Consider the following 23635-nt stretch of genomic DNA (forward strand, 5'->3'; position numbering starts at 1 on the left):
GTAAATGAGCAAAATCTTGGTTCCAAACCAACAAAATTAATACCTCGCAGATGTGAAGAAATCATGAAAAACTGTGGTTATACAACTAAATACTAGTTTAGTGATTCACAGGATTGCTAAAAAAGCAGTTTGAACATAATTTGAATTTGTAGCATCAACAGCAGAATTATTGTGAACACCCCCTGTTCTACGTTTTTTTTTTTTTTTACTAATAGCCCAATTTCATAGCCTTAAGAGTGTGAATATCATGAATGCTTGGTCTTGTTGGATTTGTGAGAATCGACTGGTACCTTGTTTCCCATGTAACAATAAGAAATATACTCAAAACCTGGATTAATCTTTTTAGTCACATAGCACTATTATTCTGAACACTACTGTAACTCACACAAATGGCGTCACTACAACAGCAGCTACATGATAACCAGATGACCTTTACCCAAAGCAAGGAAAAACTACGGGTCCAATAAGATGTAAATTACATTTTTGTTTTTTTCCCCCAAACGCAGATCACTGACAGAAGTTGTTCAGTAACAGTTTCCTCTCGACATCATAAATGACTCTGAACCATCTCGTTCGGAAGAGCGAGTGTTCACTTGCGAGCTGTTTCGTAGTTGGCTATAAACCAGTCACTGGTCTCCTTTAAAGCTGTAATAAAAGAAGACGAGTTGCAGTCACAACCAAAACCTTTAACAATGGTTTAAAGTATTGATACACACAATAGCTCAATCCCCACCTTGCTTGAAAGGTGTGAACTGGAACTCCGGAAGGTACTTTTTCAGCTTTTCATTGCTGGCTGTCTTCTTAAACTGGCCGTCTGATTTAGTGGTGTCATACTAGTGATCAAAGGTTAAAGAAATTGAAGTACATTTTCAGTAAAGCACACGGTATGTACATATAATGGACTCTACCCAGGTTTCAGATTTCAAGCATTCCAAGTGATCCCTTTTGACTGGGGAGGTGATTGGATGGAGGTTACAGAGACCTCAGTTTGAATCCCCATCAAGCCAGATGGGGGCGGGGTCAGTCACTCATACATGTCTTTATTTATGTGACTAACTTCATGTTTTGCCGAAACATTGGCAACCATATTCTTGAGGGAGCTGTGACAAAGACTGTTAAGTAAGACCATTCGGCTGCTCCCTTGTTTACACTCAGGGTCGCCACAACAAATACGAGGTGGATCCATATGTTGAATTAGCTCAAGTTTTACGCCAGATGCCCTTCCTGATGCAACTTCACATTAGACTGTTGAGGATTCTCCCAAATACCCAATAGTCTTCTCTCTGTATGACTGGAGCGCAAGACAGATTTGCAATGGTTGCAAAGGTACTGTGGCACATAGTATCAATGATGGCAGCAACACTGTTGTGGGGCGGTTCTGCGTATGTGGCAGGACCGTCATGCATAGGTCAGAAAACTGGTTTTCCCACCAAAATCTTTGCAAGAGTCACCAACATGTGCACCTCTGTTGCCCTCCGTGGCATGCTTCTTTAAATCCAGTTACCACATTTTAGAGTCGTTGAGCTGTACAACTGATTTCCAGTCGGCAACACATCGTAGACATCCATTTATTTCCCTGTAACAGCTGAGAAACTGGCGGGCACACACCTGCGCCATTTTATATTGAGCCTATGGCGAGGTGATCGTAATCCTCAGTGTGGGTCAGGATGATGTCTCTTGCAAACAGTGTGTCTCAGTGAGATACCACTGTGAAACACTAAGACAAGCGCAACACAAAGCGTGGCACACGCCGCCACTCCTACGTTATGTTGGTGTCGTTTTACAGGTGGTAATAAAGTCTGGAAACTATTGCTACACTGTACTGACCTCAGTTTTCAAAAGGATCCTTCTTGTAGCCTCCCCAAGACACCACTAAAAAATGGTTTCAATCAGACAATGCGTCCTTAAGTTATTGTGTGGAAACAAAATATTTAAAGATTGACGCCCGAACAAGCTGGGGTGTGGGGCATGAAAACTTGTTTTCTTCACTTGCATTCATGCCTCAGCATGGACATTGTGGGTATGGTTCCATCCAAGTCCTGTTAATTTCTGTGTGGAGTCTATATGTTGCTCCGTGACCCCGAGTCCTCCACCTCAAACCCACATGGAGACTAGTGTCAACCCCATAGACAAGTGGCGAGCTGCAAATGACCACGTGCTCCTTTAATGACATTATCCGCCTCTGAACATTTAAAGGATACAGTCACTTCACCTTTAAAGCCCATCACTTCCACAACTGCCTCTGCTGCTTCTTTGATGGACACCTCGTCTTCTTCACCAACTGGAACATCACCACAGTTCAATTTAAGATGCTCTCCATTAAATCCAGTTTCCACAGTCAACATTTTGTTTCGGGGAACTCACCGGACAGTATAATGGGCTCAACTTCATCATAATCCCTCAGAACCCAGAGAATGAGGCGAGCCAGGTCCAAAGAGTAAATGAACTGCCTTCTGGGTTTTCCAGTGCCCCAAATCACAAAAGGATGATTCTCCTCTAAAAAAAAAAAACGTGATGAAATTCAAACAGAATTTTCTTTTACACATGGCATAAATGATAACTTTTATATTCCAAAAAAAAGTACCTTCTAGAAAAATCAACCCTAGACTTCATTCTTCTTTTTAGCAGTCTTTTTCTGAGATGCTCTACCATATCCAACCCCTGACAAAAATTATGGAATCACCGGCCTCGGAGGATGTTCATTCAGTTGTTTAATTTTGTACAAACAAAACAAAGCAGATTACAGACATGACACAAAACTAAAGTCACTTCAAATGGCAACTTTCTGGCTGTAAGAAACACTATAAGAAATCAGGAAAAAAAATTGTGGCAGTCAGTAACGGTTACTTTTTTAGACCAAGCAGAGGGAAAAAAAAATATGGACTCACTCAATTTTGAGAAATAAATTATGGAATCACCCTGTAAATTTTCATCCCCAAAACTAACACCTGCATCAAATCAGAACTGCTCGTTAGTCTGCATCTAAAAAGGAGTGATCACACCTTGGAGAGCTGTTGCACCAAGTGGACTGACATGAATCATGGCTCCAACATGAGAGATGTCAAATGAAACAAAGGAGAGGATTATCAAACTCTTAAAAGAGGGTAAACCATCACGCAATGTTGCAAAAGATGTTGGTTGTTCACAGTCAGCGGTGTCCAAACTCTGGACCAAATACAAACATGGGAAGGTTGTTAAAGGCAAACATACTGGTAGACCAAGGACGACATCAAAGCGTCAAGACAGAAAACTTAAAGCAATATGTCTCAAAAATAAAAAATGCACAACAAAACAAATGAGGAACGAATGGGAGGAAACTGGAGTCAACGTCTGTGACCGAACTGTAAGAAACCGCCTAAAGGAAATGGGATTTACATACAGAAAAGCTAAACGAAAGCCATCATTAACACCTAAACAGAAAAAAACAAGGTTACAATGGGCTAAGGAAAAGCAATCATGGACTGTGGATGACTGGATGAAAGTCATATTCAGTGATGAACCTCAAATCTGCATTGGGCAAGGTGATGATGCTGGAACTTTTGTTTGGTGCCGTTCCAATGAGATTTATAAAGATGACTGCCTGAAGAGAACATGTAAATTTTCCACAGTCATTGATGATATGGGGCTTCATGTCAGGTAAAGGCACTGGGGAGATGGCTGTCATTACATCATCAATAAATGCACAAGTTTACATTGATATTTTGGACACTTTTCTTATCCCATCAATTGAAAGGGTGTTTGGGGATGATGAAATCATTTTTCAAGATGATAATGCATCTTGCCATAGAGCAAAAACTGTGAAAACATTCCTTGCAAAAGGACACATAGGGTCAATGTCATGGCCTGCAAATAGTCCCGATCTTAATCCAATTGAAAATCTTTGGTGGAAGTTGAAGAAAATGGTCCATGACAAGGCTCCAACCTGCAAAGCTGATCTGGCAACAGCAATCAGAGAAAGGTGGAGCCAGAATGATGAAGAGTACTGTTTGTCACTCAAGTCCATGCCTCAGAGACTGCAAGCTGTTATAAAAGCCAGAGGTGGTGCACCAAAATACTAGTGATGTGTTGGAGCGTTCTTTTGTTTTTCATGATTCCATAATTTATTCCTCAGAATTGAGTGATTCCATATTTTTCCCTCTGCTTGGTCTAAAAAAGTAACCGTTACTGACGGCCACAATTTTTTCCCCCTGATTTCTTATAGTGTTTCTTAAAGCCAGAAAGTTGCCATTTAAAATGACTTTAGTTTTGTGTCATGTCTGTGATCTGCTTTTTTCTACAAAATTAAACAACTGAATGAACATCCTCCGAGGCCGGTGATTCCATAATTTTTGCCAGGGGTTATAGATCCACTGAAGCAACAGGCCAAAACTTCATCCATCCATCCATCCATTTTCTTCCGCTTTATCCGAGGTCAGGTCGCAGGGGCAGCAGCTCAAGCAAAGCCGCCCAGACCTCCCGATCCACACACACCTCCCCCAGCTCCTCCGGGGGGAACCCCAAGGCGTTCCCAAGCCAGCTGCGAGACACAGCATCTCCAGCATGTCCTGGGTCTTCCCTGGGGCCTCCTCCTGATGGGACGTGCCTGGAACACCTCTCCAGGAAAGCGTCCAGGGGGCATCCAAAAAAGATGCCTGAACCACCTCAGCCGGCTCCTTTCGACGTGGAGGAGCAGCGACTCGACTCCGAGCTCCTCCCAAGTGACCGAACTCCTCAGCCTATCTATAAGGGATCGCCCAGCCACCCTGTGGAGGAAACTCATCTCAGCCACTTGTACTCGCGATCTTGTTCTTTTGGTCATGACCCAAATCCCATGACCATAGGTGAGGGTCGGAAAGTTGGGTGACAGTGACCGCATCACTGCATATGCTGCACCAATCCGTCTGTCGATCTCACGCTTCATCTGTCCCTCTCTCGTGAACAAGACCCAGAGATACTTAAAACTCCTCCACTTGTGGCAAGGACACTCCACCGATCTGAAGAGGGCAAAGCACCTTTTTCTGTTTGAGAACCATGGCCTCGGATTTGGAGGTGCCGATTTTCATCCCGGACGCTTCACACTCGGCTGCAAACTGCCCCAGTGCATGCTGAAGGTCCTGATTTGAAGAAGCCAACAGAACATTGTCCACAAACAGCAGAGACAAGATTCTGTGGTTCCCAAACCGGATCCCCTCTACACCAACTGTGCCGAGAAATTCTGTCCATAAAAGTAATGAACAGAACTGTTGACAAAGGGCAGCCCTAGCGGACGCCAATGTGCACTGGAAACAGGCTTGACTTACTACCGGCAATGTGGACCAAGCTCCTGCTGCGGTCGTACAGGGACCGGATAGCCCTTAGCAAAGGACCCCGGACACCAGACCGTGTACTCCCGGAGCACCCCCACAGGGCGCCTCGAGGGACAAGGTCGAACGCCTTCTCCAGATCCACAAAACACATGTGGCCTTGTTGGGTGAACGCTCATGAACCCTCGAGCATCCGATGGAGGGTGTAGAGCTGGTCCAGTGTGCCGCAAGCAGGACGAAAACCACACTGCTCCTCCTGAATCCGAGGTTCAACTATCGATCGAATTCTCCTCTTCAGTACTCTGGAATAGACCAGAGGAGGAGTGTGATCCCCCTTTAGTTGGAACGCACCCTCCGGTCCCCCATCTTAAACAAAGGGACCACCACCCCGGTCTGCCAATCCAGAGGTATTGTCCCCGACCGCCACGCAATGTTGCAGAGACGTGTCAACCAAGACAGTCCCACAACATCCAGAGACTTAAGGTACTCCAGACGGATTTCATCCACCCCAGGAGCCTTGCCGCTGAGGAGCTTTCTGACCACCTCGGTGACTTCGGCCTGGGTAATGGATGAGTCCGCCTCTGAGTCCCCAGTCTCTGCTTCCTCTTCGGAAGATGTGACGATGGGATTGAGGAGCTCTTCGAAGTATTCTTTCCACCACCCGACAACATCCCCAGTCAGGGTCAACAGCTCTCCACCTGCACCGTAGACAGTGTTGGTGGAGAGCTGCTTCCGCCTCCGGAGGCGTCGGACGGTTTGCCAGAATTTCTTGAGGCCAACTGATAGTCTTCCTCCATGGCCTCCCCGAACTCCTCCCAGACCCGGGTTTTTGCCTCTGTGACCACACAGGCTGCAGCATGCTTAGCCTGGCAGTACCTGGCAGCTGCCTCCGGAGTCCCACCTGCCAACAAAGACAAGTAGGACCCCTTCAACTTGACGGCATCCCTTACTTCCGGCGTCCACCACCGGGTTCGGGGATTGCCGCCGTGACAGGCACCAGAGACCCTGCGACCACAGCTACAAGCGGCCGCATTACAAATAGAGGTGGAGAACATGGTCCACTCGGACTCCCTCTCTCCAACCTCCCCCAGGATCTGGGAGAAGCTCTCCCGGAGGTGGGAGTTGAAGACCTTGATGACAGAGAGTTCCGCCAGTTGTTCCCAACAGACCCTCACGATACGTTTGGGCCTGCCAGGTCTGACTGGCTTCCTCCCCTCTCAGTGGATCCAACTCACCACCAGGTGGTGATCAGTTGACAGCTCAGCCCCTCTCTTCACCCGAGTATCCGAGACACGTGGCCGAAGGTCAGATGGTACGACTACAAAGTCAATCATCGACCTCCGGCTCAGGGTGCCCTGGTGCCACGTGCACTTATGGACGCCCTTGTGCTCGAACATGGTGTTTGTGATGGACAAACTGTGGCTAGCACAGAAGTCCAACAAATGAACACCACTCGGGTTCAGATTGGGGAGACTGTGCTTCCCGATCATCCCCCTCCAGGTCTCACTGTCGTCGCCCACGTGGGCATTGAAATCCCCCAGGAGAACAATGGACTCTCCAGTCGGAGCACGATCTAGTACCCCTCCCAGGGACTCCAAGAATTTCGGGTACTCTGCACTGCCACTTGGCCCGCAGGCCGAGACAACAGAGAGAGACCTGTCCCCAACCCAAAGGCATAGGGACGCGACCCTCTCGTTCATCAGTGTGAAGGCCAACAGATGGTGACTGAGCTGGGGAGCAATGAGCAATGCTACCCTAGCCCGCCGCCCCCCCCGTGGGCAACGCTAGAAAAGTGGATCACCCAGCCCCTCTCCAGGAGTTGGGTACCAGAGCCCAAGCTGTGCGTGGAGGTGAGCCCGACTATCTCTAGTCAGTACCTCTCAACCTCCCTCACAAGCTCAGGCTCCCCCCCCCCCCCCAGCGAGGTGACATTCCACGTCCCAACAGCCAGAGGCTGTGAGTGCAGACCGGGCCGCCGGGCCACCCACCCTCGACCCCTACGACCCCCTCTGCAGGTGGTGAACCCACAGGATGGGCCCACGTCGCTCTTTTAGGCTGGGCCCGGCCGGGCTGGGCCGGGACAATGGAGTATATAACCCTAGACTTCATTCTTCTTTTTAGCAACGTCTTTTTCTGAGATGCTCTACCATATTGACCCAGTTAAGCAACAGGCCAAAACTGTTGTGTGCAAAGCATCAATGTAAAATGTGGTGGTTCTGTATCCTGGTTCTTGAGAGAAGACCTCAGTGGAAAAGTCTATCCCCTTTTGCTGGTGATGGACTCTGATACCATCATAGTGCTAGATCTTCCATTGTTGAATAGGCTTGAGAGCTACTTTGGTATTACTGGTAGACAGGAACATATGTCAACCATGAGAAATATTACTAACAGTTCTTAATGCATCTTGTATAACTACCAGAGACTGCTAAACAATACTTTACTTTGAAACAACCTCACGTAAAGCATGGGGTACCACAGGGTTCTGTATGAGGCCTGCTTATTCCCCCTTTACATGGCATCTCTTGGACAGATATTACAGAATTACTTTCCCCGGGCGCCTAATGGCGACTTCTGCTCCTACTGGCAATTAGGCTGGGTTGAATGCAGTAGACACATTTCATTGTGCAGGGAACATGTTCTTCTGTGCATATGACAATAAAATTCCTTTGAATCCACCGTTACACTGATGAAACATGCAGATTAATGAAATTATCTCTCAAAGTACGATGCTAGAGAATTGTGTGGCATTAGTGGAAAACCGGAATGTCCTGCCTCAGCAATGTGATTTCCTGAATTTGTTTTTTTAAGATTCTGTCTCTCACAGCTGAAGTGCATCTACGATAAAAATTACAGAACTCTCCATTCTTTGTAGGTGGGAAATCTTGCAAGATCAACAGTGGATCAAATACTTTTTTGCCTCACTGTATATACACATGTGACTTCTTAGTTTTTTTATTTTAATACGTTTGCAAAATTTTTTAGAAAAAAAACCTTTTTCATATTGTCATTATGGGATGTTGCGAGTAGAATTGAGGGAAAAATTAACGTGCTACATAAACAGTGGAAAAAGTGAAGTGCTGTGAATAATTTCCAGATGCACTGTACACTAAAAATTACCATCAGATTAGGTACTCATTTGCAACAGTATCAATACCAACATCACCAACATCACAGAATTCACCTACTCTGTTCAAAATAAAAATGAAAGTTGGCCAAAGAGAAACGATGGATGGAGAGGCATTATGTATGATGAGATTGCACCGTCTCGATTGTCATCTGCTGTTAAAGCTGTGACTTCTGGTTGACCTGACTCAACCTATTTGAATACTCTACTTCACTGCATTGCCAGGAAACAGGGAAAAAAACCCTCAAATTTCAATCATCTTCCCTTGAAGATAAAAAAAAAAAAAAAAAAAAAAAAAAAAAAAAAGTATTTTCAGCTTCTCCATTTCTGCTTGGGGTCGCCACAGTGGACACATCATGCGTGTTGATTTGGCAAAAATTTGATACAACGCTACATTACACCAATAAAGGGCACGGGTGACCTTGAACCAGTAGCCTTCTGTTTTGAAAGCAAGTGCACCAACCACTTGGCCAGACATGCTGCTCCCATGTGTTATATTTTATGGTAGACTGGAATCCTCATGCATACTTTTTTTTAAATTTTTTTTTTACATGGTGTGCCACTATTGTGCGACCTTTCACTGAAATCCATAAAGCAGTTTAGTAGGAGGTGCGCTAACAAGATTCATGGACAGATCCATGCTCTTAGCGTGTGAGCTGTGAGAGAACATGGCATCACGCATTTCCCCTGCAGAAACTATAAAATATGAGGGGCTTTTACTGAATACAACTTACTTTGTGCAGTGTACGCTTTGTGGATGAGGCCAGGCAGAACGTGACAGTCCTCGAGGTTGAAGTTGTCATGAGGGCCAAACACATTTGTAGGAATCACAGCTGTGTACTTACGTTTATGCTGCTCGTAACACGCCCTGTGAAGTACACACATACTTTTATAGACTGCCTGCACTGGAATCCTTGATGTTATACCAAAATAACAGCTTTCGTGACAACAGTAAAACCAGATTTTGCTCTGGGAGTCATGATGGGGTTCATGAAGTGAAGTAGTTCAAGTACCTTGGGGTCTTGTTCACGAGTGAGGGGACAATGGAGCGCAAGATTGGCTGAAGAATCTGCGCAGCAGGGACGGTGTTGTATTCGCTCTGCTGTACTGTGGTGACAAAAAGGGAGCCGAGCCAAAAGGCCAAGTTCTCAATCTACTTGTCAATCTTCATTCCTACAGTAGTGTTCAGAATAATAGTAGTGCTATGTGGCTAAAGAGATTAATCCAGGTTTTGAGTATATTTCTTATTGTTACATGGTAAACATGGTACCAGTAGATTCTCACAAATCCAACAAGACCAAGCATTCATGATATGCACAGTCTTAAGGCTATGAAATTGGGGTATTAGTAAAAAAAAAAAAAAAAAAAAAAAAAAAAAAAAAAAAGTAGAAAAGGGGGTGTTCACAATAATAGTAGTGTGGCATTCAGTCAGTTTGTCAATTTTGTGGAACAAACAGGTGTGAATCAGGTGTCCCTTATTTAAGGATGAAGCCAGCACCTGTTGAACATACTTTTCTCTTTGAAAGTCTGAGGAAAATGGGATGTTCAAGAGATTGTTCAGAAGAACGGTGTAGTTTGATTAAAAAGCTGATTAGAGAGGGGAAAACTTATATGCAGGTGCAAAAAAGTATAGGCTGTTCATCTACAATGATCTCCAATGCTTTCAAATGGACAAAAAAAAAAAAAAAAAAAAAAGAGACGCATGGAAGAAAATGGAAAACAACCATCAAAATGGATAGAAGAATAACCAGAATGACAAGGCTCACCCATTGATCAGCTCCAGGATGATCAAAGACAGTCTGGAGTTACCTGTAAGTGCTGGTGCCAGCATCATGATATGGGCATGTTTCTCCTACTATGGTGTTAGGCCTATACATCTCATACCAGGTATCATGGGTCAGTTTGGATATGTCAAAATACTTGAAGAGGTCATGATGCCTCATGCTGAAGAGGACATGCCCTTGAAATGGGTGTTTCAACAAGACAATGACCCCAAGCACACTAGGAAATGAAAAAAATCTTGGTTCCAAACCAACAAAATTAATGCCTCGCAGATGTGAAGAAATCATGGAAAACTGTGGTTATACAACTAAATACTAGTTTAGTGATTCACAGGATTGCTAAAAAAGCAGTTTGATCATAACAGTTTTGAGTTTGTAGCGTCAACAGCAGATGCTACTATTTTTGTGAACAACCCCTTTTCTATTTTTTTTTTTTACTAATAGCCCAATTTCATAGCTTTAAGAGTGTGCATATCATGAATGCTTGGTCTTGTTGGATTTGTGAGAATCTACTGGTACCTTGTTTCCCATATAACAATAAGAAATATACTCAAAACCTGGATTAATCTTTTTAGTCACATAGCACTACTATTATTCTGAACACTACTGTACTCTCACCTATGGTCAGGAGCATTGTCATGACTGAAAGAACTATATTGCAGGTACAAGCGGTCTAAATGGGCTTCCTCAGGAGGGTGGCTGGTGTCTACCTTAGAGATAGGGTGGGGAGCTCGGAGTTGAGCTGCTGCTCCTTCGCGATGAAAGGAGCCAGCTGAGGTGGTTCGGGCATCTGGTAAGGATGCCCCCAGGGCACCTCCTGAGGGAGGTGTTCCAGGCACGTCCATCTGGGAGCACACCTTGGGGAAGACCCAGAACCAGGTGGAGAGATTTTATCTCCACACTGTCCTGGGAACACCTCAGGATCCCCCATTCACAGGTGGATAATGTGGCCCAGGAAAGGGAAGTTCGGGGTCCCCTGCTGGAGCTGTTGCCCCCGTAACCTGATCCCAGATAAGTGGTTGAAGATGAGTGAGTCATGATGGTACTGAAATGGAGTTGAATGAGGCAATATCTATGGATGTGGAGGGCAGTTTAGAGTTGTGAAAGACTAGCATTAGATCCTCCACTTACAGCTTTCACAGCTCGATTATGGCTGGATAGAAAATATAAAATGAATGCAGCTGGGTATTACAACATGTTTTCTTGATACTGTATCGGTTCTCCTGCACTCATATCAATCATTTAATGGAACTAAAATGTGAAGAAATTTCCCCTCAAATCTCTGCAATCAGTACAGCCTCCACTCCAGCAGATGTCACTGTATGACCAGTTGGCTGGTTGCCTCCTGGCACCCACCAAAAACGCCATTATTTCAGAGATGAACATGGAGGAAAATAAAAGAAGTTACTTCAATTTTTTAATTAAGCGTGGAATATACAAAATAAATACATAATGAACACTTACAGACAATAATTCATGGTGGCCTGAACCCTAAAACATAATTTTGTCCATAAAGGAGTATTTCCTTTGAGGTATACAGTATTTACGACACGGAGTCTAAAACACCACGACGCAAAACGGAGTGGTGTTACTCTGTGAGAAGCATTCAAACTGTATAATGCACGGCTTCTCGTTGTTTAATTCGCTTATACCATGGTCCCACACAGTGAGCTAACACTCAAATATTTATTTAAGTTAACAGAACTTGATAAAAATGTGGGAGTATTTTGGACTATTTTATACCATTCTCAAGATATTTTGCCTCCGATGCGCTTACCGAGTTCGCAGGCTTGCGCCGCAGCCACTCACACTGCCCCACTCACACCGCCCCACTCTCTGCTGTATGGAGCTGCGGCCAACTCTAGAAAACAAGTCCAGAAACTACGCTCGCTGTTTTGATACGGAGCGCTGCGGCAGCCCGCAAGGATAGAACTGTTCTCTTCTTCTTTCCCGTCTTCAATCTTGTCTAGTTCGTCCGATGTTAAATCTTTATGCCGTTGCTTTTGATGTTCTTCTTGTTTGCTCTCCTGCTTTTTCCATTCCTCAAACTTTTTTATTTTGGCCCAAAATATTATTATTATTATTATTATTAATTAAATTGGAAATCCATGTTTTATCGCGTTTCTGTCATTCACCTGTCAAAACACAGCTGATCTGTGCGTTGCTGTGGTGGCGACCAGAGCGGAGTGATTATAACAGTGACTTAACTCGCCGAACTACGTGTGCATATACATGAAAATAATGCATGCCAGTTAGACATGGAATTCTCACTGACCATGGTATGAAATATATATAATATATACACTCAACAAAAATATAAACACAACACTTTTGGTTTTGCTCCCATTTTGTATGAGATGAACTCAAAGATCTAAAACTTTTTCCACATACACAATATCACCATTTCCCTCAAATATTGTTCACAAACCAGTCTAAATCTGTGATAGTGAGCACTTCTCCTTTGCTGAGATAATCCATCCCACCTCACAGGTGTGCCATACCAAGATGCTGATTAGACACCATGATTAGTGCACAGGTGTGCCTTAGACTGCCCACAATAAAAGGCCACTCTGAAAGGTGCAGTTTTATCACACAGCACAATGCCACAGATGTCGCAAGATTTGAGGGAGCGTGCAATTGGCATGCTGACAGCAGGAATGTCAACCAGAGCTGTTGCTCGTGTATTGAATGTTCATTTCTCTACCATAAGCCGTCTCCAAAGGCGTTTCAGAGAATTTGGCAGTACATCCAACCAGCCTCACAACCGCAGACCACGTGTAACCACACCAGCCCAGGACCTCCACATCCAGCATGTTCACCTCCAAGATCGTCTGAGACCAGCCACTCGGGCAGCTGCTGAAACAATCGGTTTGCATAACCAAAGAATTTCTGCACAAACTGTCAGAAACCGTCTCAGGGAAGCTCATCTGCATGCTCGTCGTCCTCATCAGGGTCTCGACCTGACTCCAGTTCGTCGTCGTAACCGACTTGAGTGGGCAAATGCTCACATTCGCTGGCGTTTGGCACGTTGGAGAGGTGTTCTCTTCACAGATGATGCGAAGGAGATGTGTTGCACTGCATGAGGCAAATGGTGGTCACACCAGATACTGACTGGTATCCCCCCCAGTAAAACAAAACTGCACCTTTCAGAGTGGCCTTTTATTGTGGGCAGTCTAAGGCACACCTGTGCACTAATCGGGAGATATTAATGGTCCACACCAGAGAACTGTATCATTGGTTGCCCCATGAAAAAGCACGTTAATGAGGAGCGCATAATAACTGTCCAGTGTGAAATGGCGGCCAATCCTCACTTCTTGCCCACACCAACTGAAAAGAGTGACTTTAATCAGCAGAAAGGTGAGTCACGATTGACATTTTTAAATGGCTTTGATGGAGGTTGATGAATGAACTGTGGATCTGCCGCTTATGAATCAGAAGCAGCAAGTCCACAATCAACATAAGGAAATGATCATTTTCCTGCTACGTACCCTAAAAAAACAATGTAACAACCCAACTGCAGTGCAATGTTTTTTCAGGCAGGAGCATAATGGGCCTCAGGAACCATTTGCATACCTGTTGAAAATGTCAATCAGTCTTTTTGCATACGCGTAGCCAAAGTTTGACGTGTGAGGTGGACCATTGTGGACCTGAAACCAAGAGATAAAAGCTGATCAGTTGCCGCTACAGAAGGACAAGCAGAAACATGCCAGTGCTTCTTACCATTCTCTCATCGATAGGGTAGGTGGTTTTATCAGGAAAGATGCAGGTGGAAAGGCACGACACCACTTTTTCAACGCCCATTTCAAGAGATGTGTTCAACACATTATCATTCATGATGTAGTTTTTCCTCTGGAAGAAACAAACATCATCAACAATGGCAACTACAGACTAGGAAGAACCAAAATGTTTGCAGTGTCTTCATACCAGAAAGTCCAGGTTGTACTTCATGTTCTTGAACAGACCTCCCACCATGGCAGCCAGGTGGATGACATGAGTGGGCTTATATTTCTCAAACACCGCCCGCGTCTCCTCCATGCTCCTGATGACACCACACAAACAAAATTAGACAAATGTTAAATTTGACTGGCACAAATTTGTTAAAACATTTTTTTTTTTTTTTTAATAAATGTGAACAGAATCAACAAGCAGTCCTTACAAGAGGTCAGCATCTTTGGAAGAGAGGAATATCCACTCTTCCCCTTCCTTGGGTCCTTGTTCTTTGACCACATGCTGTACAGCATGTCCCACCAAGCCAGAGGCACCAGTTATCATCACCTTCATTGTTCTGTTCTGTTTCTGCACAGATCACTGTATTTTCCAGAGGATAAATTGCACCTGTCAAAAAACACATTGGGGTACAACAATAACAAATGAATAAATACCAAACATTTTTTCTATAAGTGGAATTTACTGTGTAACACAGCATTTCTCTCCGGGCAATTTAACAATGGAAGGGCAGCACAAGTGCACAGCACAGTCTGTGCTGTTACTTAAGGACTGTTAAATTCCAAAAATAAGATAGATTAACAAATAAACATGCACTGGACAACACATTGGATGTTATTTGATACAGCTTGGACAAAAGAAATCAGACAGAAACTGTAACTTGGAGACGTGAACAGTGCAGGAAGTCCTCACTGTGGTGTGCAGGGTTCTCGCCAGTGCAGTTGAGCATAGGGGATACTATGCTGTGATTTGAATGAATGAATGAATAAATTTATTCAGCACAGACAGTCCAACACAAAACTTACAACGAAGAAAGAAAATGGATTAACAATGCATCCGTGTGCCTGAAAGTGTATAGGCAGAAGCAAAGCTTATCAACACCTACCCCTTTAACCAAAAATAAAATGATCTGGTCTGAAAGGAGTGGGGGGGGGAAGTAAAAACCCAACTATTCCCACTCCCATTTTCAACCATTTCAATTTATTCAGCTTAAAGGACACAATCTGAATGCTACCAAAAAAAAAATTTACATTTAGAATTTGGCAACACACAAAACTCAACCTTCGCCAGCAGATACATATCTTGAAAACATCATGTCTTTATACTGATTTTTAAATTGATTGATATTTGGACATCGTTTGAGTCCCTCCATCAGGTTATTCCATAGTCTAGGGCCGCACGCGGAGACACAGAAACCTTTCCTAATCGTCCGAATGCCAGCAATTTTAAAATGATACAAGCCCCGTATTATATTTTCCCTCTCTCAGTAAAAAAATGATTGAATTCCAATGCTACGTTTACACATAACGACAAGTCACGAATGCCACGAAGTATACATTCTTGGCCAATGATCACGAATGTGATGATTCGGGGCAGAGGCGTCAGGTGTCCTCAGGAACTGCTGCAACCTGTTACCACACGTTACGATTAATGGCACATGTTGCCGGAGAATTATCAGGAACCATTACACACGGTCAAGAATAGTGTTCCGCATTGTTGCACGCTATTGCGCGTAACAGCGCATCGTTAAGTTCTGTCACGTTGTGAACGAGGTGAATTTTTTCTACACACACACACACACACACACACACCCATATTCATCCAACCAAATTCAGATCGCTCCAGTTTTTCAGAAGAACTGTGACTGCATGCGTAGTTGAGCTCTGTGCCATGGAGTGGTGCAGAGAGGATGAGGAGACGGACAGCGCCAGATGTGTGGCTTTATGCGGCTCTCGTCTCGTGCATTTTCCCAAACATCAGGCACATGCAGCAGGTGGAACACCTGCAGGAGCGCGCTGAAGAGCACTGAAATTTGACTTTTAGCCGACATGGTGTCAGCAATAAAACTGAATGCGATGCAGCAGGGTTTAATTGTGCACGCGCTTCTTCCTCCGCCGGACTGGAGGAGGTGCAGAGATGTCTGGCTGCACATGAGTCTCCTCTCCCTCCCCTGGTTCCTCTGGCTCAGACTCGTTCTCCCACTCATCAGTTACAACAGCAGGTGGAACACCTGCAGGAGCGTCCTGAGGAGCTTCAGCAGGAACTGTGGAATGACATTTGGAGCCAAGTTTAATTGTGCACACGTGACAGAAAACTGGTTTGTCTTGGCGAACAGTCAAATGTGACGCCGCGTTAAAAGTCGTGTCAAAACTTGACAGTTGCCTGCACTTCGTAATAACGCGTGACAGTTTGGGCTCCAAGAACCATCACAGGAACCACTACGAACGTCGTCATGTTCTATTAAGGATCAATACTCATCAAGACGGATCAATACGCTCAGTTGCGACCTCCACGACGTGAGACGAAATGAGGATGGTGTTTGACATTCATGGAAGATTTGACAGGCAAAAACATGCTCCATGAATATCAAGACTATCACGCACCAACACGCACTATTAAGAAACCTGTTCAGATGCGTCAAGTCACATTAAGAATGTCAGGAATGTGTCACGAATGACAGAAAAATGACATTCGTAACATGTCTTGCTTATGTGTAAACGCACCTTAAAGGACATTTAACCAGCATAGCCCCCCCCCCAACCCCCCCAACCCCCGCTTTTTTTTTTTTTTTTTTTTAAAAGGACATGTCGCATGTTATTTAACATTCCAATTAGAAACACAGAGTGGCCCTCAAAATGCAGGAAATAGTGTTTCAAAGTGTTATAAATTTGAACATTTTCTGGCGGTGGGGGGTCAATGCCTCTGGACTCTCCTACTGTACTTGCGCCTGCAACACTCATTACATGGCTATGCCCAGTTAAGTTCCCCCCAAGCTGCGACAAAATCCTGGTGAGAGCCCTGGTGTAGAACATAAAGACTGTTCAATTCCAAAAAGTGCAGTGGAAAACATGATGGGTGTTATGTGACACAATTTGGACAAAAGAATTCTGCAGATGTACACTGAAAACCCACAGCTTTGGAAACACTACATTAAAAACATGACTCCATTTAAAAAAATTTTGTTTGCTCTTTAATTTCAGATTTCTGGAAACTGCTGTAATAGTATTCTTGTTTATTCTTTTATTACTGGAGTTTATTTTGTTTGTTGCTTTGATTATTGGGAAAGCCTGATAAAAATAGTTATTATTATTGATGATGAGATTTTTCACTGCACGTCTTTTTCCCAACACATTTAATGGAGGAATGAGGACTGCAAGTGTCACAGAAATGGCAATAAAGCATTTAATTAATATCTACACTATCAATGACTTAACAATAAAGCAGTTAATTACCAGACATTATATTGGGCAAAAAACAAACAAACAAAAAAAAACATACCACTTAAATATTCCTCAACAGATGCCTCTCCAGAACTTCAGTTTTTGGGATCCGTTTTGGTGTGCAGGTGATGGAAGTTGTAATATGGTTTGCTTGAGGTTTTAGGTTGCAGCTGCATCATTCCAAAGGGCAACTCATTCCAAAAGTATATTTATTTTATTTTTTAAAGCCAGAAATTTGATTTTAATTTTTTTGTTGTGTGCTGTCAATTTCAATTTATTAATTTATATAGCGCCAACTCACGACAAAGTCGCCCCAAGGTGCTTCACACAATTAATAACAACACAAAGTAATTTAAAATCAAAATTAAAATCAAGAAAAGCACAATAAAAAGATAAAACACAGTAGAATAAAAAGAAATTACAAAGCAAACATAAAAACAAATTAGATTAATGATAAGACAGTCTAAAAAAGTGGGTCTTCAGTCTTCAGTCAGATTTAAAAGTCTCCACCATGTCAGACTGCCTAATAACTGCAGGTAGATCGTTCCAAAGAGTCGGACCAAGGTAGGAGAAGGCTCGATAACCCACAGACTGCTTGTTCACTCTCAGAACACACAGAAGCCCTGCGTCCTGCGAACGCAAGGGCCGCGCAGGTACGTAGGGCTTAACCAAGTCCGCCAAGTAGGAAGGTGCCAGTCCATGAACAATTTTATAAACCAACAATAAGGCTTTAAAATCCAATCTGGCAGAATCTGGTAGCCAATGAAGGGATGCCAGAATGGGTGTAATGTGGTCAAACCTTCTACTTTGTGTCAAAAGTCTGGCAGCAGCATTCTGTACCAACTGAAGTCCCAGAATGCTAGACTGTGGCAGGCCAGAAAATAAAGCATTACAATAACCCAGTCTGGAAGAAATAAACGCATGTATCAAAGTCTCAGCATCAGCCATAGACAGGATGGGACGAATCCTCGCCACATTTCGCAGATGGAAGAAGGCAGTCCTCGTAATGACTCTAATGTGGGGGCCAAAAGACAACGTAGGATCGAAAAGTACTCCAAGATTCCTCACTCTGTCCGTACGATGCACAACACACAAACCCAAATTAAGCACCATCTGGTCAAATTGATGCCGATGTCTGGCTGGACCATGAACCATCATTTCAGTCTTATCAGAATTCAAGAGTAGGAAATTACTAGACAACCAACTTTTCACAGATATAAGGCTTCGATATCTTCTAAGGCTTTTATATGGGCAAGATTACCAGCAGTTACTGGCATGTACAATTGAGTATCATCAGCATAACAATGAAAGGCAATCCCGTAATACCGCAGAATATGTCCAAGGGGCGCTATATCAAGTGAGAAAAGCAAGGGGCCTAACACAGACCCCTGTGGAACCCCAAATTTCATTTCACCAAGGCCAGAAATAGTGTTATTATACACAATACCATAAGAACGACTGGACAAGTATGACGTCAGCCAAGCAAGAACACTTCCAGTAATCCCAAAGTAATTTTCCAGCCTATCAAGTAAAACACGATGATCCGCAGTATCAAACACAGCACTAAGATCCAAAAGCACTAAAACCATCGTGCTGTCCGAATCCATTGCACACAGAAAATCATTCACCACTCTGATAAGTGCTGTCTCTGTGGAGTGATGTTTTCTAAAACTGGAGTGGCTCAAAAAGATCATTCTCAGTAAGATGGTCCACAAGCTGCCGTGAGACCACTTTTTCCAGAATTTTAGAACAGAATGACAGATTTGATATCGGCCTGTAACTACTCAATACACCAGGGTCAAGACCAGATTTCTTAAGCAATGGTTTAATCACTGCAGATTTAAAACACCCAGGAACAGAACCAGAGTTTAATGAAAGATTAACAATTTCCAGCATAGTCGGCCCAAGAACAGGCCACAGGTCCTTAAACAATTTTGTTGGTATAGGATCAAATAGGCAGGTTGTGCTTTTTGTAGAGGTCACGAGCTTTGCCAGCGCGTCTAGCGAAATACTATCAAATTCTGTAAGTCTAGGTGTCACCTCATTATTAACACCCACCTCCACAGCAGGGTGCAATGATTGAGCCAAAGCATGTTTAGATATGTTCAATCTAATGTCTTCTATTTTCTTCTCAAAGTACTCCAAAAAGTCTTGAGCTATAAACAGAGAAGGACTAACAGGTGACCGACCATGGATAAGAAATGCTACAGTATCAAACAAAAATTTGGAGTTGTGCTTATATTTATTGATCAAATCCAAATAGTAAGCCTGCTTTGTAGTCCATAGTGCATGCTTATACTCTGCAACTGCATCATGCCATGCAGAGTGGAACACCTCTAATTTAGAGCTACGCCACTTCCGTTCCAGACCTCTAGCCCTCTGCCTGAGGTTCCGCAAGTAACCATTAACCACTGTCTTTATTTACTCTGACCCAGTAACATATACAGTGCGGTGAAAAAGTCTGTGCACCTCTTGAAATTGTTTAGGACATCAGAAAACAAAACAAAAAATCCAGCCTGTTCTGGTCAGAGATGTACAAACAATAAGATGACACAGGTGGGCATGTGCTTGAAGTAAGGCAGGTACCGTGAACGCCACGTCACTCAGCGCCTTCTCCGCATGACTGCCTTCAAATAACGGCACAAATAAATACATAGCTCAGATTAAACAAACCCGGTAAGGTGTATGCAGAGGTGGGAAATGAAATAATTTGAAATTGAAGAAAAAAAAAAAAAAAAAAAACACAAGAAAAAACAAACTGGACACTACACCACCACTTCCGCAGAAGGACGGATGCCAGGAAGGCACAAGGCACATTACATGTAGAATTTAACAATTCTATTAAAATGAATAAATAAATAAATCCAATGATCAACGTCCCCAAGTAGCTGTGTGATACTTTTGAAGTTGAGGAACCGCAGGATTTTTTAAAATAAGTAAACAAATAACCCTTTCAGTTCTACATTTTAATTTTTTTTTTATTTATTTTTGTTAATTTCACAGAAATAAATAACTTAATAATGCTGTAAATAACTGTAATTCACCGAAAGGAGGCGCAATTACTGCGTTAGTACCAGAGTCCTTGAGTCAGGGCTGTACCTAATGTTCTGGTCACTGAGATGTACAAACAGTAAGATGCCACAGGTGGGCATGTGCTTGAAGTAAGGGAGGTACCGTGAACGCCACGTCACTCAGCGTCTTCTCCGCGTGACTGCTTTCAAATAACGGCACAAATAAATACATAGTTCAGATTAAACAAACCCAGTTAGGTGTAAGCAGAGGTGGGAAATGAAATAATTTGAAATTGAATTGAAGAACTGTATATATTACAAAAAACAAACAAAAAAAAAACAGAAAAAACAAACACTACACCACCACTTCCGCAGAAGGATGGAGGCACAAGGCACATTACATGTAGAATTTAGTAGCTGTGTGATACTTTTGAAGCTGAGGAACCGCAGGATTTTTAAAATAAGTAAACAAATAACCCTTTCAGTTCTACATTTTTATTTTTTTGTTAATTTCACAGAAATAAACAACTTAATAACGCTGTAAATAACTGTAATTCACCGAAAGGAGGCGCAATTACTGCGTTAGTACCAGAGTCCTTGAGTCAGGGCTGTACCTAATGTTCTGGTCACAGATGTACAAACAGTAAGATGCCACCTTGAAGTAAGGGAGGTACCGTGAACGCCACGTCACTCAGCGCCTTCTCCGCGTGACTGCTTTCAAATAATGGCACAAATAAATACATAGTTCAGATTAAACAAACCCGGTTAGGTGTGAGTAGAGGTGGGAAACCCTGGTTTCAGTGAGTAAAACGAAAGTCGTGTGCATCTTAAGAGTTAAAACTCATTATTGGGTCGGACTTTTACTAACCGAAACCCGAGATTTCCACTTTTGAGCTGTAAGTTAAACGCATAAAAACGTTGCTTGCTCACCGGTAAGACTTGAAATGTGAAGACTAATCCCTGCAGCGTAAACTTCGACGGAAGAATACAAAATGACGAGACTCACTGACTGCTGCCACATATAATCTTCCTTTTGTCACATTGACGGTTGACATCCAGCGTTGGGCACATTACCGCCTCTAGCGGGCTGGAGTCAAAACGCGCCTACGGCAGGAAGAACCACAGTGCGCACGAGATGGCGCATTGATACCAGATGAAAGAAAGAGAACAAGGTTTTGAGTTTGAATCTGCACCTGGTTTGTTTGATGTTGCTGGATTCAACTTAGATGATGTTGAAGATGATGTTGCACTTCTCTTTGGGAGTGACAACAATGGACAGGATTAGGAATGAACATAACAGGGGGACAGTTCAGATGGGACAGTTTGGAGACAAAATCAGAGTCGAGATTGAGATGGTTTGAACATGTGTAGAGGAGGGACCCAGGGTATACAAGGAGATAGTGCAGCAGATAACTGAAACAATCCTTCACTTGATGATACAAGCATCAGATTTGGCATGAATGTTCTTCATAAATCAGTGTTTGAGAAAAACGTGCTGGCCACTTGAAAATCCAATATGGCAGCCAGGTAGGGGTCAATGAAGAATTGCACAGGGGTCAAAATTTAAAAATGGTTCAATCATATTGACAGCTATACCAAATTATGCATCTGGTCAGAAAGATTCCAAAAAGGTATAGTTTGGATGATCTATGACTGAATATTCTGGAGTTATGGGGTAAAAACAGCAAGAATGGTGCCAAAGGTCAATTTCAGTTTGTACAGGAGTCAAAAGTTAAAGTTGTCCCAATTTTGGTAAAAGGTGGTGCAAATTATTGGTTGAATTAATAGGATTAATAAATGGAATAGTTTTGACTGTGTTGAATGCTTGGTTTGCAAATTAATGCCAATGTCGACGTCCACTGGACTCTATGGCATGTGACGTATGTTAGCCTGTAACGTGACAACTGAGCATGACACATGGTGCAAAATATTCCTTTTTAAAACCCTATTAACGCAACCAATAATTTGCATCACATTTTACAAAAATTGCAGCAACTTTAACATTTTGACCCCTGTACAAACTGAAACTGACCTTTGTCACCATTCTTGCTGTTTATACCTCATAACTCTAACATTTAGTCATAGATAGTCCAAACTATACCTTTTTGGAAAATTTGTGATCAGACAAATAATGTGTTATACTTTTCAATATGATTGGAGCATCTTTATATTTTGACCCCCGTGTAATTCATTGACCCCTACCTGGCCACCATATTGGATTTTCAATTGACCAGCACTTCTTTCTCAAACACTGATATCTGAAGAACATTCATGCCAAATCTGATGCTTGTATCACCAAGTGAACAATTCTGGCCAAAAATCATACTTATCTGCTCCACTAAGAAGGATGTTGAAGATGAAGCCACCAGGCAGGACTCCTCCTGCAGGTGGTTGGTGTGACAGAGGAAGTTACAGAGGACGAGGTGAGATGGAAACGACTGATCTGCTGTGGTGCCCCCCAACGGGAGCAGCCGAAAGAAGTAGACATTCCTTGACCTTGATTGCGACCCTCAAGCCTACTCAAGGTCAAATGTTGTTGCATTAAAATTCATATACGACATCCTATAATTGCAAATCAGGACAAGTTAGGTTAGTACCTGCAACACATTCCAAAATAAAGTTGGGAAACTAAAGCATTTACTTCATAATGTTGCCACTCCTTCTCACAACACTTAGAAGACATTTTGGCACAGAGGTTACCAAGAGATGAAGCGTTTCTGGTGTTATGTTGTCCAGTTCTTCCTAGAAACATGACTTGACCCTTACCAAAAAGTAGTACATGCAAGTATGTTTCAAGTATACTTCCAGTTTACTTTTTACATACTTAGTACTTTTTTTTAGTAAGGGGAGGTGTGCAGCAGTATGGGGTTGTCATCACTGCATTTTCCATTTCAAAATATTCCAGACTGCAGGCAGGCCAGTCCAGTATCCATACCTTCTCCTTCAGCAGCCATGTCATTAATGTGTGCAGAATGTGGTTTTGCCTTGTCTTCTTGAAAAATGCAGGGACGTCCCTGTCATCTTGAGGGCAGCATGTGTTGCTCTAATGTTCTTTTCTGCATTAATGCAGCCATTACAGAAGTGTAATTTACCTTTGCCAAGGGTAATGATACACCCCCATACCACGATAGACCCTGGCTTTTGGACTTTTTGCTGATAAGTCCGGATGGTCCTTTTCATTTTTTTTTTTTTTTTTTTTTTTTTTTTTTTTTTAAAGGAACACACAGCATCCATTTCTTCCAAACAAAAAAGATCTGGAATACTGATTTGT

General features: G+C 43.1%; 1 protein-coding gene and 1 long non-coding RNA gene across 3 annotated transcripts; one reads left to right on the forward strand and one right to left on the reverse strand.

Annotated features, from left to right (window-relative positions):
- Nucleotides 1-459: 459 nt before the first annotated feature.
- On the reverse strand, nucleotides 460-21419 carry LOC117518266 (GDP-L-fucose synthase-like). Of its 2 annotated transcripts, XM_034179359.1 has the most exons (11): nucleotides 21293-21336; nucleotides 18827-18831; nucleotides 14344-14495; nucleotides 14112-14226; nucleotides 13908-14036; nucleotides 13761-13834; nucleotides 9141-9274; nucleotides 2365-2496; nucleotides 2202-2281; nucleotides 734-833; nucleotides 460-645 (listed from the first exon to the last, which is right to left on the reverse strand). In XM_034179359.1, the coding sequence occupies exons 3-11, from the start codon at nucleotides 14466-14468 to the stop codon at nucleotides 590-592; spliced, it is 945 nt and encodes a 314-aa protein (XP_034035250.1). In that variant the 5' UTR covers nucleotides 14469-14495; nucleotides 18827-18831; nucleotides 21293-21336; the 3' UTR covers nucleotides 460-589. The 2 variants fall into 2 exon arrangements, with proteins under 2 accessions (XP_034035250.1, XP_034035249.1); XM_034179358.1 differs by lacking the exon at nucleotides 18827-18831 and having other exon boundaries at nucleotides 14344-14522; nucleotides 21295-21419.
- Nucleotides 732-2324, forward strand: LOC117518267. Its single transcript, XR_004562934.1, has 2 exons — nucleotides 732-836; nucleotides 2204-2324. It is a non-coding gene; the product is annotated as an uncharacterized LOC117518267 (long non-coding RNA).
- Nucleotides 21420-23635: the final 2216 nt, after the last annotated feature.

This window comes from Thalassophryne amazonica, chromosome 10 (genome assembly GCF_902500255.1).
Source record: "Thalassophryne amazonica chromosome 10, fThaAma1.1, whole genome shotgun sequence".
NCBI classification, from domain to species: Eukaryota; Metazoa; Chordata; class Actinopteri; order Batrachoidiformes; family Batrachoididae; genus Thalassophryne; species Thalassophryne amazonica.

Coding starts and splice junctions, on each gene's coding strand:
- LOC117518266 (XM_034179358.1), bottom strand. CDS start 14,468: ATGAAGGTGATGATAACTGGTGCCTCTGGCTTGGTGGGACATGCTGTA. Junction 834..2,201: donor GCTTTAAAGGTGAAGTGACT/GTATCCTTTAAA, acceptor TTTGATCACTAG/TATGACACCACTAAATCAGA. Junction 646..733: donor GTTCACACCTTTCAAGCAAG/GTGGGGATTGAG, acceptor CTTTTATTACAG/CTTTAAAGGAGACCAGTGAC.